This window comes from Empidonax traillii, unplaced genomic scaffold (genome assembly GCF_003031625.1).
Source record: "Empidonax traillii isolate 1590-97213 ecotype Southwest subspecies unplaced genomic scaffold, ASM303162v1 scaffold40:size2234952, whole genome shotgun sequence".
NCBI lineage: Eukaryota > Metazoa > Chordata > Aves > Passeriformes > Tyrannidae > Empidonax > Empidonax traillii.
The window spans coordinates 104,862-119,271 of record NW_020955233.1 but is presented as its reverse complement, the minus strand read 5'-3'; the positions used below and the strand labels follow the sequence as shown (position 1 = coordinate 119,271).

At 45.8% G+C, this 14,410-nt stretch overlaps 1 protein-coding gene across 2 annotated transcripts in view; it reads left to right on the top strand.

Annotated features, from left to right (window-relative positions):
* The window catches only part of RYK (receptor-like tyrosine kinase), a 53,508-nt gene extending 40,617 nt beyond the window's left edge, over window positions 1-12,891 (top strand). Inside the window, exons 10-15 of one of the 2 annotated variants that reach the window (XM_027878268.1) lie at window positions 2,831-2,900; window positions 4,538-4,670; window positions 5,930-6,039; window positions 8,015-8,174; window positions 11,061-11,197; window positions 12,128-12,891. In XM_027878268.1, coding sequence (XP_027734069.1) covers window positions 2,831-2,900; window positions 4,538-4,670; window positions 5,930-6,039; window positions 8,015-8,174; window positions 11,061-11,197; window positions 12,128-12,239 — 722 coding nt within the window. In that variant the 3' untranslated portion in view covers window positions 12,240-12,891. The remainder of the gene's footprint in view (window positions 1-2,830; window positions 2,901-4,537; window positions 4,671-5,929; window positions 6,040-8,014; window positions 8,175-11,060; window positions 11,198-12,127) is intronic. The other variant, XM_027878269.1, reaches the window with a different exon arrangement.
* The last annotated feature ends 1,519 nt before the right edge of the window (window positions 12,892-14,410 follow it).

The following is a 14,410-nucleotide window of genomic DNA, read 5'->3' as shown; positions in this document are numbered from 1 at the left end:
AAGACCTGTTGGATGCTCGACTGTGGTTATAGTCTATGGGACAGAGTTAAATGAAAAGTTAAATGAACTTTTTCTTGTGTAACTGATGAAAATGGCCTTAAAAGGAAGTCTGACTGCAATGGGGACTGTAGCAGTAGCAGTATTTTGGTGGTATCTTTCCCCCTTTTGACTAGAATCACTCAAAGAGGTGATTTACATTCTGTTTTGAGTTATATTGAGTACAGACCAACAACAGTTGTATTGTGTGGTGGTACGTAATTGGCACTGGTCTCAGCCTTGTACTGCTGTTGTTTGTTCTGAGTCTGTTGAATTTGTTGGTTTTGGGTAAGTCTTTTTTCCATGCAGAAAACAAGGAAATAATATTGATAAGCAAACACAATACGGATGCTGGGACTGTTTCATGAGATAAGATTTCGATTTCCGTATATACCTGACTGGGAGTCAGTTGTTCCTTTGGGTGCTGAACCACTAAAAGGTGGAAAGAAAACACCAGAATGTCACAGTGACCTGCGGGAAACCTCCCTGAGTACCGGGAAGGGAAAGGCAGTGGCAGGAGAGTGTCATCCCTTGCAGAGTTACCGTGAAGAGATGAATAGGTGCATTGTCCAAACCAGCTCGACCGGTTCTGTAGATGTTAAATCCACTCTTAAATAATCTCTGATTTAAAACTTCAAATTATTGCTTGGTGGCTCTTATAATTAAAAGCAAACCAGTTCAGCAAGCACAGGGCCAGAGAGTGCGTGGGTGAGTTAATCAACTTAAACTCACACCCAGGAATCGCTTTCCTCCCTTGTCTTGTGCTGGGTTGAAGAGGTTGAGGTCTTTGAGTCCTGTAATTAATGCATTTACACCTGGAGCTCTGTACTGGTAACCTGCTCCTCTGATCTCTCACAATTTGCTTTTACCTCTCCATTTTTATTGCTGCTTGCCCTTTAGAACAGTTGGCTGATTTAGCATTCATCATTTAATGACTATCTTGTTCTTTCTTACTTGTTTCCAAGCCCCTTGCAGTCTTTCTCCTGCATCTCAAATTAATGATACAGCAAACCTGTCATGCCTCTGTATTAGAGTGCAAACCAGAGGCTTCAGCTGGCTGTGGCTTAAATGTCTCCTGCGCTGCAAGAACCTGTACATACCATGCCCCCCTATGGGCTTATTATCAAATACAAGGGAATCATGGAGTGGTTTAGTTTGGAAAAGCCCTATAAGACCATCAAGTGCAACTGCTCCCCCAGCACTGCCAAGGCTACCACTCACCCATGTCCCCAAGTGCCACATCCACGTGGCTTTTAAATCCCTCCAGGGATGGGTATTCCACTGCTGCCCTGGGTGTGTGTGCCAGGGTTGGACAGCCCTTTCCGTCAAGAAATGTTCCCCAGTATCCAACCTGACCCTTCCCTGGCACAGTGGAGGCTGTTCCCTCTCCTCCTGTCTCTTGTTCCCTGGGAGCAGAGCCTGACTCACCCACTCCGGCTCCCTCCTCCTGTCAGGGAGTTGCAGAGCCAGAAGGTCCCCCCTGAGACTCCTTTTCTTCAGGCTGAGCCCCCCCAGCTCCCTCAGCCGCTCCTGCTGCTCCAGCCCCTTCCCCAGCTCCATTTCCTTCCCTGCACACGCTCCAACCCCTCAGTGTGTTTCTTGTTGTGAGGGGTCCAAATGCGCTGGTTGATGCATGCCATAATATACTGCAGCCATAATTGTCACTAATTTGATGGCACTTCTGTCTGGGCTTTTCTAGAGCTCCCATGTCATTCAAAACTCAGCCCAAGTCACGTTTTCCCTTGCAGGTTCAGGCTCATTTAGGAAGGGGCATTGGGGCTGCACAGGGAGCAGGCTCAGACCATGGAGAAGGGAAAAGAGCAGATGAGTTCTTGCCTGTTCTTCCTCCCAGGGCAGTAAAATCTTGGCTTGGCTCATGTGCAGTATGTAAATCCCCCCTCTTGAAGCAGCAGGGGAAGGTGATCGGGCTGAGCTGGGTTCTCCTGTGCCAGCTTCCTGCCAAGGCACACCAGGACTAGTCCCAGCATGAGGGAGGAATGGAAAATGCACCCAGGAATGAGGAGGGTGGGACTGGGAGAGCTCTTATTTATGTCACCTTAAGCTTCCCTGTAGATTCTTGCCACTTGAGAGGGGGGAAAACCCCAAATACACAAATATTGGCAGGGTAGGAGTTACAGGCACCACTTGTGCTTCCACCCACTGGATGGGGGTGTTCTGCACATGGCTGTGGGGCCCTGGAGTTACCACAGAGGCCTGAATTTTAGCTGGCAGCAGGGATTTTATTCATTTATTTATTTGTAAAGGTGGAGAAGGAAACACCAAACGGCTCTAAGGTTACCCAGAGTCAAGTGGGCTGAGCAGAGAGCAAGGAAATAAGTAAACCCAGAAATAAATGGTCTCCAGCAATGTGGCTGTGAACTGCAGACACCTGTACACAGCAGAACAGTGTCCTCTGAGCACAGTTGCATTTGGGAAACACATGGCATGGGCCCTGCTTCCCCCAGCCCCTTGGGCAGGATGTGATCCACAGTGCCCAGTGCAGGCAGCTGTGCCTGCCCAGAAGCTGTCAGGAAGTGGCAAAAATGCAGCCTGTCAGTGCCTGGAGTGTGGCTTGTTTCCTTTCTGGGCTTCACCCTGCTCGTTCAAGCAGAAATAACCCTCAGAACTTGGCTTACTCATGTGGGGCTTTTTAAATTCCATTTTAAAAAACGGAGACAAACAAGTTCTGTTTGTTCTCCAGTGACCTCAAGTGACTTGAGAATGTGGACTAAATTGTAATGGATGTGTTGGTTCTATTCCAAGGTTATGTCTGTGGTTCCTTTTTTCCCTGTAGATCAGGCCTCAGAGGTGCAGGTGACAATGATGCTGACTGAGAGCTGCAAACTCCGAGGACTTCACCACAGGTAAGGCAGGCAGGGGGTGTGACTGAACTGTCCCTGGGAGCTGGAAATCCCTGTGCTAAAGCTAAAGCTTCCTGAGAGGGGAGAGGCAACTGTTTGTTTAGAATCAGCAAGACTTTTATAGGATTGTGGAATCCCAGAATGGTTTGGGTTGGAAGGGACCTTAAAGCTCATCCAGTGCCACCCCCTGCCATGGCAGGGACACCTTCCACTAGCCCAGGTTGCTCCAAGCCCCGTCCCACCTGGCCTTAGACACTTCCAGGGGTGGGGCAGCCACAGTTTCTCTGGGCAGCCTGTGCCAGGGCCTGCCCACCCTCACGGGGAACAATTTCGTCCCAGCATCCCATCTATCCCTGCCCTCTGGCAGTGGGAAACCATTCGCACTTGTCCTGTCCCTCCGTCTCCTGTCCCAAGTCCCCCAGCCCCTTTAGGCTCTGGAAAGGGCTCTCAGGTCTCTGTAGACCCTTCTTCTCTCCAGGCTGAACATCCCCAGCTCTCCCAGCCTTGCCTAAAGTACAGGATTGTATTAAGAGCAGGAACAGGTTCTTGGGAAATCATACTTAACATTGAAACAAAATGAACCAGACCCCCTCTCTCATCATTCAGAGTGAACTGTTGTCCTCTCTTTTGTAAGTCAAACTATTTTTAAAAAGTGCAAAAAGCTTTAAGCTTTTCTTCTCTACACTGCCCATAAAGCTGGGACCTTCACGGGTCTGTAGAGCTCATGGGTGTGACACCTGACTGTCAGACACCTTTAGGTAAGAGCAAGAAACTTCAGAATTCCCTTTTCAAAATCATTCTATCTCTTTAGAGACTTTTACTAACAAGTTTTAAATAGGAAATACAGGTATTTTAAAAAGTTGTTAATGGAAATTTGAAACTATGTCGTTTGACTCAAGTTCCTATGAATTTATGTGTTGATCCTTATATATTATTACATAAAAATAATTTATATCTATTATTAGATTTTTATATATTATTTACATATATTTATATATTGATATTTATATGTTGATACTTCAGGAAGATGTTTAGAAACACCTCTGCATGGGGGTTACCTGGGCCATAAGAGGGTTGGAAGGGACATTTAAAGTGCTTTAGTGGTGGCCTTGGCAGAACTGGGTTAAAGGTCGTTTCCAACTTAAATGATTCCCTGCTTCTAAAACTGCTTGTGTAGTTGGAATACAATTTGATTCAAAAACTATGCTTTTCTGTTCTGTCACTTTGCAGTGGATCAAACGTGATGTTTTGACTTTTTTTTTTGTTAAACTACTGTGGTGGACCTATATACATTGTACCTATAGTTGCCTTTAGAATGATACACTTCCCAGCTGAGGGTATATCACTTTGGAGTCCAGATGATAACCGGTACTCACAGCAATTTATTTCAGCCCTTTTGGACCAAGTGGAAAATACCTGGAGGCTTCTTCCTAATGGGAAAGTAGCCAAATATTGCATTTACTAAAAAAAGTAATGTCTAGGGCTTCACTTATTTGGACATGTTGTGCTCAAGAGTTCATAATACAAGACTAAATGCTGTTCTTCAACACTGAATTAATTTCAGTTACTGCGTTTAGGGATCAGAAATATTTTTTACCCAATGTCAGGTCCATAAAATGAGTAATTTCTCTGTCTTGCAGGAATCTGCTGCCTATCACCCATGTCTGTATAGAAGAGGGAGAGAAGCCAATGGTGCTGCTACCGTACATGAACTGGGGGAACCTTAAACTCTTCCTGCGACAGTGCAAGTTGGTGGAGGCCAACAACCCTCAGGTGCACTCAGGAATCTGGGAATTCGTGCCTATTAAGCCTGGATTTGATCTGTCACCTTTGTGACAGACCAGAAAGTTGTGGCATGGGTGTGACCTGCAGAGGAGGTTCCCCAGCAAGTGTTGGCCTTGATCCGTACCAGGAAAACATTCCTGACTGTGTTTATCAGGCTGAGGGACCCCTGACTGTGGCAGAGTATATCAATAGTGTCTTAAAATTATAGTAAAAAATAGAGAAAATAGTGTTTGATTGGGGATTTAAATTAGGGGAAATCCTGTCTGGAGGAATTTCAGATTTCCTGATTTTAGTTTTGGTCTAATTAACAGTCCCTTTAATTACTGTTAGTTCTTTGTTAGTCAAATCACTTGATTTATTGAACTGTAGATAAAGGAAGCAATTGCTGACTTTTTAATTGCTGTGGGTACTCTTTAGCATTCATAGCTTTGCTGTGTTTCCGTGGAACCTGTGGCATATATTTCCTGAAAGAAAATACCCTAAATGAGAACATATTTTGCTTGCTTTTAGTAATCTGAATTATCTTTTGGTGCTGGATGTGTATATACAGTAAAACTATGCCTCTTGTTAGAATTACCTTATTTTCAACTTCATCTTGGTTTGGATTCTTTAGACTAAATCAGGCACAAAATGAAATCCCATGGTGAGAATTTCTCCCTGTTATGTACCAAGTTTCAACCTAGCCACTTCTATTATCATTTTAACATAATACTTGGTTTATTTTAACCCTGGTCTTGCAACTTCAGTGTGTCCCCCACATCTTCAGGTTCCTGTAACACTATAGAAATGGAAGGGGGAAGCCAAGCTATAAATATATGTAAGATTTTAATTTAAGTAGGACTGTGAAGTTGCAAAGGGAGCTGGAGCAACAGCACTGGATACTGGTTTTCAGCAGTAGAGAGCAATAAGGACTGGGACTGTTTGTGCTCCTGCCTGGAAATGAGCTGGTTTTCAGTGAAATAAAGGGAAAAAATGTTTGGTAAGAAGGGTAAAATCGACCATTTTTGCCTATGTTCATCTCTAATCAAAGGAAAAACAGGTGCAACTTGGAAATATTTGCCCTTGGAATGTCAAGAAAAAGAACAAAAATATAGAATAAGGGGTTTTCATGAGTGTCCATCAGGTCTGGAGGGACTAGAAAGCATCAGGCACTGAAGGGGAGGGGGCACTGGGATCCAACAAACCCAGTAACTCTGCAGGCACTGGGCTCACAGCGTCACAGTGATGGCTGTTGTGGGCTCTTGCAGGCCATTTCCCAGCAGGATCTTGTCCATATGGCCATCCAGATTGCCTGTGGAATGAGCTACTTGGCCAGACGAGAGGTCATCCACAAAGACCTGGCTGCTAGAAACTGTGTGTAAGTACTGTCAGCTCTGGGACTGGAGCTCTTCCTGTCACCCAGATCTCTACTTCCAGTTAAATCACTGGGCTATTCCCCAGCTTTTAGGTGCACTGGTTTTGTCAGTGGAGCTGTTTTCCTCCAAACCCAGGGTGAACCAGGTTTTAAAGGAAGCAGAATGTCCTCACTGTAAATACTTCTGCTGGATTTGTCTAACTCTTTTTTTTAAAGGCTTGAAAAGAATTCAAACTTCCCTTCAGCTTTAATAAGAACTCTGAATATCTCCGGCAATTTATCAATGGATGGATTTTTGTATGAAGTCGTTTTTCTTGGTTTTTTCCTCTTAAAAAGTGGCTTCATGGCTTTGGTCATTGGCAGATTTTTTTAGTTGCCAAGTGATGGATGAATACGAATGAGCTTTGGAATGGTAGGAATGGCAGAACAGGGTTTGAGAACATCTTCTGGCTGGAACACATCCTGAAAGTATAGAGATAGAGGTGTGTGGTGGCTTTCTATAAGCCAAATCCCTCACATGATCTCTGCTCACCCTCTACCTTGCTCTTGTGCTCCCTGAGGATGCTCAGTGGGATGGAGTTCCTGGGAGATTCTCTTCCTAATTTCTATTGCTTTTCCTTACTGGTGAACACCTTGAGGAAGAAGTGGTGCCACAGAGAGCAAAGATCACAAACATCAGGGAATCCTCTGGAACTTTGTTTGGAAAGAGAAGGAGATACCAGTGGCTGGGATCCCTGGAAGGGCTTTGTTCCACCTGTCCCCCTTCGTTCCCCAGGTCTGCTCCTGTGTGGTGAAAGGCTGGGAAAAGTTGGTACCAAGTGTGGTCAGATCCATGTCCTCATTTTGGGAAGGGAGCCAGAATTGGAGTGGTGTTGGCAAGCTTAAGGGAGGAAGTACTCTTGGTCTCATGTGTCCATGGCACAGTCAGGTGCCCAGTGGACAGGAGGACTGCACAAGTCAGAGCTCTCTAATCACTGGGAAATTGCCCTCTGGATTGAATTTGTTTATGGACAAGTCTTCTAGGAATTTCTCTGAACTCTTAACAATAATTAGATATGGCAATTCCCTCGGCTGTAGATTTTGAGGATAATGAACTGGCCTGGAAGTGCATAGAAATGGGATAAATAAGAACGTATCAGAGACAGTGAAGGGGGAAACACACAAATTGAGCATTTCTAGTTATTTTTCTCATTAAAATAAATAAATTATGAGAAGACCACAAACACCAGTTTGTTACAATCTCCCCCAACCAAATGTTACTTCTGTGTTTTTGTCATGACATGTTGAAGCCAACATCTTTCCCATATTCTGAGGTCACCTGTTTATGAGAACACTGAATTGTATTACACACTTTTGCAAATTCAGACAGTCTGAATTACATCCCAGAGGGGGCAGTTTCTCTGTGGTTTTTTGAGTCACCTTTTCTTGATTAAAAGTAAGTTTCCCTTAGTGTCCTACCTCTGACAAGCATCAGTATCTCTTGTTGAGGAGAATAAATAATGTCTTACCAAATTGCTTGATTGGAGACACACTTTTAGGCTACAAAAAATAATTGGTTGCTAAAAGATATTACTGGATATTTTTTTGCTTTAATCTTTGCCTTATTCTTGCCACAGAGGTGCTACAGCTGAAAGGTGTTTAATTGCTCTGGTAGGGGATCTCCAAGAGAACAGGAATAGTTTAAGGGAGTTATTTGTTTGCTTTAAGTGTATTTTTTTCCACTTGTAAATGTTTTATTTTTATTTAATCAAGCCTGCTGGTTTCTCTGGCGCTTATCTGTTGGCACAGAACAAATGGGTTCTGTGAGAGGATTTGCTGATCACGGAATAAGCGTGTCCTGGTGCAGGAGAATGTCTTGAAACATGGATTAGCATTCCCCAGTTCAAATCCTGAGTCTGAAACTTAAGGCTGAGCAGAAATATGTGCTGTAAAGCTGTGACTCCAGGTTTGCTGAGTGCTCCTGTTCTCTCTGAATTAGCATTGACGATGCACTTCAGGTGAAGATCACGGACAATGCGCTGTCCCGAGACCTGTTTCCCATGGATTACCATTGCCTGGGGGATAACGAGAACAGGCCAGTTCGGTGGATGGCTCTGGAAAGCCTGGTGAACAATGAATTTTCCAGTGCTAGTGATGTGGTGAGTTTTTCCCCACCTCTTAACATTTTGTAAATGTGGTTTATTGACATTTTCCCCTTTTTTCAGCCGTTGGAGAATCAGAGAATCACAGGATGGTTTGGGTTGGAGGGGACATTAAATACCATCCAGTTCCACCCCCTGCCATGGGCAGGGACACCTTCCGCTAGCCCAGGTTGCTCCATCCAACCTGATCTTGGACATTTGCAGGGATGGGGCAGCCACAGCTTCTCTGGGCATCCTGTGCCAGGGCCTCCTCACCCTCACAGGGAAGGATTTGTTCCCAATATCCCACCTAACCCTGCCCTCTGGCAGTGGGAAGCCATTCCCTGTGTCCTCTTCCCCCAGGCCCATGTCCAGCGTCCCTCTCCAGCTCTCCTGGAGCTTCTTTAGGCTCTACAAGGGGCTCTCAGGTCTCCTTGGAGCCTTCTCTCCTCCAGGCGAGCTTCCCCCAGCTCTCCCAGCCTGGCTCCAGAGCAGAGGGGCTCCAGCCCTTGGAGCATCTCCGGGGCCTCCTGTGGACTTGCTCCAGCAGCTCCACATCCTTCTTACATGGGGGACTCCAGAGCTGGATACAGTGGATCGTGGCACTGGATAGATAACAGCGTCTTGTTTAGAGCAGCGTGCGCTCCTGCTCCCTGCATCTGCTGCTTGTGGCAGATGGTTCTGAGAGTAGTCAGGCCCTTGTGCACAGAAAAATTGCCCATTGCACCCTGTTTCCTTGGGAGTGTTGGCTGGAAAGACAGTTAAATTCACAAGAATCATCCAGTCCAACTGCTGGCCTTGCACAGGACACCCCAACAATCCCACCCTGTCCCTCAGAATGTTGTCCAAACAATCCTTGAACTCTGGCAGCCTTGAGGCCATGACCACTGCCCTGGGGAGCCTGTTCAGTGCCAGCTCTTCTCCACAAGTACTTCTGTATTCATTGGAAAATGTGTACGGGGCTTATGTTGTACCAAACTTGGAGAGAGAAGAGGAAATCAGAGTTCCCTGTAAGAGCATGTTTTTAGAGTGCTAAATGGACTTGAGTAAACATTGATTTATTTTTTATTATTATTATAACTCTGGAGCACAAAAGCCTTGTTTTTGAAGACTGGACTTGGAAATAAAAGCTTATGTAAAGGTGGCAGTGAGACATGGAATTTATTAGGATGAAGGAACCTCAGTATCATAAACAGTGCAGTTCAGCATCTGTTCCTCCCATTTTAACACAACTCCTTTTTCCCTTACATAGGGATAAATGCCACTCCCCTTCTAATACGTAGTTTTAACTGCAAAGACATGGCCATCTGAGAGTTCAAAAACAGGCAGTTTTTCTGTGTGTTTAGAAAATACCATCTGCCCTAAATATCAGCTTTGCATCTACCTGGATGCTCTTCACAGCAGTCTGATGTCATATGTTTTTGTCTGCTTGCAAGGAACAAATCCAATGATCCTGCTGCATGTAAGTGGTAATCGGTGATGAAATGTGGTACAAACAGTGTGGGTGGTGTCTGCCGAGATGTTCCAACCTTGCTTTTTGGATGACTTTCTGCCAAAATGGTTTTGCTGGCTTGAAACCTTCCCAGTAATGCGTTCCTTCCCAGCCAGCAGCTCTATCAGGCAGCCAGGACGTAGGAAAACAAACTACCATTCCTGCTGAACTGTGATTCCATGGCTTTCCCACTGTTGGACATGAAGCTCTGCGTCTCTTCGTGCCATTTTTAGGCAGTTCCTTACGGAATTACAATAGGGGTATTCTCAGAGTCGTTTTGCTTGACTCACCCTTCATCCCACGTCCATGACCACCACTTGTCCCTCATTTCTTAACTTTTAAAAGGGGTTTTGCTTCCTTTGCTGGCTATTCAGAGCTGTGTCTGTGCCACTGCCATTCCCTGACCTCAGCCGAAAACATCCCTTTCTTAAGGCTTTGATCAAGCGGAGTGGTGGGATTTCTCTTGATTAAAACAAGAATCTTGTGAGCCTTGCAGAATTCTGCCCTTTTTAAATAAATCATGATGCTTACAGCACGTGTAACTTGAGCAGTGAGTCACCAGTGAGCAGTATCAACTCCGTCTCTGGTCTCCTGGGTCTCTGGATATCAGCTCATACATCATGTTCCTTGTACTCTGCCTGTTTGTGGATTGATAGATGGATTTTTTCATCCTTTTACGCTCCTCCTGGCAAGGACTGTCGGCTGGATATGTTGAATGCTGATGCAGCTGTCAGGTTTACTGGGATGAAATCCTTATTTTATTCTCCTGAGTTCTAATTTTGAGCATACCCCCCAAATATACAGATAACTTGGATTCAAAAGAGTGATGGTCTCATTCAGTCTGCCTTTCTGACCCCCTGGAATTTCAATTTTCTGATGATTTATTGAGGCATTTTGAAGAAGTAAAATGTAGAAAAAAATTACCAGTTTTATATTAAACGGTGGTTCAGTGCTCAGTAGTTTTCAGATTTAAATGTTCTGAAAAGTCATGTTAAAAAATGCAGTAAACACGTGATTTTTAGCACTGATATCTTAGTGCACTAAGATTTTGACATTAGTTTGATGTCATAGAATCACGGAATGGTTTGGGCTGGAAGGGACCTTAAAGCTCATTCACTTCCACTACCCATGGGAGGGACACTTTTCACTATCCCAAGTTGCTCTAAGCCTTGTTCAACCTGTCCTAGAAGTCTTCCAGGGATGGAGAATCCACAGCTTCTCTGGGCAACTTAACACCAGTTCTGGGATTCCTAATTAGCCCAGTTCAAGACAACGTGTTGCCATGTGGTTATATAAGAAATTTACATAAGGCTTTCTTACTGTGCCTGCTCTTATGACTGATTCTGTGCAGTGCCTGGAGGAGCTGCCAAGGTTCAGCCTGGTTTGTTGACCCCTCCACTATTCCTTTGCAGTGGGCCTTTGGAGTGACGCTGTGGGAGCTGATGACCCTGGGCCAGACCCCATACGTGGACATCGACCCCTTCGAGATGGGCGCATATCTCAAGGACGGCTATCGAATAGCTCAGCCCATCAACTGCCCTGATGAGCTGTAAGTGCATGTTTGTGGGGAGAGTGGGAAACGCCTGCTTTCTAACCTGCGTGTTAAGCCAGGCTTGTCAGAGAAGGAGCCAGGTTTGCCTTCTTCCCCTGCCCTTTTGTTCTGCCTGTCAGACAAACCCTGGGGTAGGTGCTCCTTGTGTGCACTGCTTCTTCCAGCTCTGGGGTCTCCAACAGAAGGTGACCATGGAGCTGCTGCCGTGAGTACAGAGGAGGCCACAGAGGTGCTCCAATTGCTACTCTGGAGACAGGGTGAGAGAGCTGGGGGTATTCACCTGGATGAGAGAAGGCTCTAGGAAATCTGAGACCCCCTTCCAGTGCCTAAAGAAGCTCCAGGAGAGCTGGAGAGGACTTGGGACAAGGGCCTGCAGGAACAAGACAAGGGGGAGTGGCTTCAAACTGACAGGGGCAGGGTTTGGTGGGATATTGGGAACAAATCCTTCCCTGTGAGGGTGAGGAGGTCCTGGCACAGGTTGCCCAGAGAAACTGTGGGTGCCCCATCCCTGGAAGTGTCCAAGACTAGGCTGGATGGGGCTTGGAGCAACCTGGGCTAGTGGAAGGTGTCCCTGCCCATGGCAGGGGGTGGGATTGGATGGTCTTTAGTGTCCCTTCCAACCCAAAGCATTCCGTAATTCCATGCTTCTAAGCAGTTGAGCAATTTCTAATGACCATGTATTGCTCCCTCCTGAATTGCCTCAAGCTCATATCCTAAATCAAGCCAGCACCTCCAGTCCCAGCCCATGTGTTGATCGTCCCAGGTGTCTGTCCTCTGAAGGAGCTTTTCAGCATCATGTACTATAAGATCCTAGTCTCTCTCTGGTTGATCAGCAGGTGTCCCAGTGGCTGGTTTTTCCCTTCTGGCTGGGGCTGTGGTCACCTGGCTGACGTTCTCCTCCTGTCTCCATGTGCCTCTGTCTTGCAGATTTGCAGTGATGGCCTGCTGTTGGGCCCTAGATCCCGAAGAAAGACCCAAGTTTCAGCAACTGGTGCAATGTCTAACTGAATTTCATGCAGCATTGGGAGCCTATGTCTGAAACTGCAGCAGAAGATGGAATTCCCTGCTTGGGAGAAGGCATGGCATCCATCCATCTGCAGCTCCGTGCATCCCTCGGACTCACACACGTGATGTGTATAAAGCAACACCAAAGGGAGAAAGCACTTCTTCCAAAACACTGTGCCTTAGATTGCCTTAGTAGTCTCAAGTTTGTTTTTTTTTTAAAAGACCTCTTGGTGTTGGAATATTTTCTAGGTATCACTTTTGCTAAGTTAAATTGAGACCTTTTGGTTTGCCATCAGGATTTGTAAAGTGTAGTGCTGGTGAAGTGAAACATGAGATTTGGATGGACTTTGCACTCTTGACAGCAGACTGTGATTTTTTTCAGAAGGGTTTATGGGACTGGTAGAAAAATGAGGAGAGGGGAAATGAAAAGCCACACTGCAGAAAATTTTCCCTGCTTTTTAAAAAAAAAAAAAGTTGAAACTGAATCTTTCTGACCAGCTCTAGTGTTTGTACTTATATGTATCTGGAATAGCTTTTTAGTATCAACTTCTATTTTGAGACAACAGCACATTTGTGGTTGGATCCACACGCGGCATCTTAAACCTGTTTAACCCATTCACAAATGTTCCTTGGAAAAGCTGGTCTTCAGGATACATTTCCTTTTTAAAGTGATGATGTAAAAGTGATTCCAGTTTACCTCATACAGAGAGTGGTGAAGGTGGGGTAAGAATGGTGCCCCCTCCTTTCAGATCACAAGATTTTGGACATGGTTTTATGCGCTAACTAAAGGCCTTCAGCGAAGTGCCAGAGCAGCCCTTGGGTGGGAGTCTGTCCCCTCAGACTTCTGCCTCGCAGTTTCTCTCGTTCAAAAAGGTACTGGTTGTTTTTTTATGGGCTTTTATAGCCTGAAATGGGCTTAAATATATAAATATATATTTGTAAGGACAACTTGCAGAGTAAAGAATGTTTTTCTATTACACCTAACGTGAAAGCTTGGTCCCTCACCTTGCCCTGCATGTGGAACGTGGTGGCAGTTGGGCTGGAGTTGGCAGGAAGGGAAGGTGGATTACCTGCCTCCCTCCCTGTGGAACTGGGACCTCAGGTATTGTCCTGCTGCCTTCCTTAACCCAAGGAAGGGTTCCACCCCAGCTTGTTTGGAGTTGAACACTGCTGAAGAGGACTGAACGTGGTTTTTCAGGAAAATGTGTGCTATGTTCAACCTCAGGAGCTTTCATATCCTACATATAACAGAGTTATTTGCAGAACAGCTCCCATCTCTCCTGGTCAGCTGTAGGTTCCATCCTCTACGTGGTGGCACCACAAGGCTTCAACACAACATGGGACATAGAGAATTGCCTTTTGTCTCTCCCCCTCTGCAGAGTTGAGCACCTGACAGCCTCGAGTGTCTGTGCAACTGCAACCATGGGAGCATTGCCCTGACAGGCTCCGGAGCCATTGGAGCGTTCCAGGAGGCTGTTGTGCCAGTGGGAGCAGCTAGATTTGCCTGTGTCACACAGATGTGCAGCTTTTCTTCTTTCCAGAGTTCTGAACCTCGTAAGAAGACAATTAATCCTCCCTAATCAGTGTCACAGGGGGCAGAGCTTTGGGTGCTTTTTGTCCCTCAAGACACTGCAGCTTTCCCATCTGCACTTCAGTGTCAGTTGCCTGTGGCCAGTCAGCCAAACCTTGCTTTATCCTGAAAGGAAATCTTCCTGCTGGATCATGTTTGGGCATGTTGTGATGGGCTGTGCTTGCCTGACTGATCTAAAACTGGTTTTGTTTGGTTTAGAGTTGTGGGGAAGCAGCATGGCTTTGGCTGAGTTGGTGTCTATGGTCTCTTCCCTTTCTGAGCCACGGAACTGCCCAGTGGCAGGACGTTGTTGACAGTGATGTGGTTGTTGAAACTGGCAGTGGGAGAGTTACTGACATCCGGATGGGATGTGCTACTCTGAGAGTTAGTGGGGTTAGCCCAGGGTGAAAACGATACATCCATTGTATGTGCTCTGCAGGTTGGAGTCACGTGCATCCAAGGTGTGTATCTGGCAAGATCTACTCACATCCCACAGGTGTCAGAAGTGACACCTGACCTCTGTGGTCTGGAGGAGATTTAGGTATATGCTACACCTTAACCTGCTCTGCTTGGTCAGCCCGAGCTGTGGGAATGGGAAACTGCATCAGCTTTCCCTTCCCTAGTCTGCTCCTCAT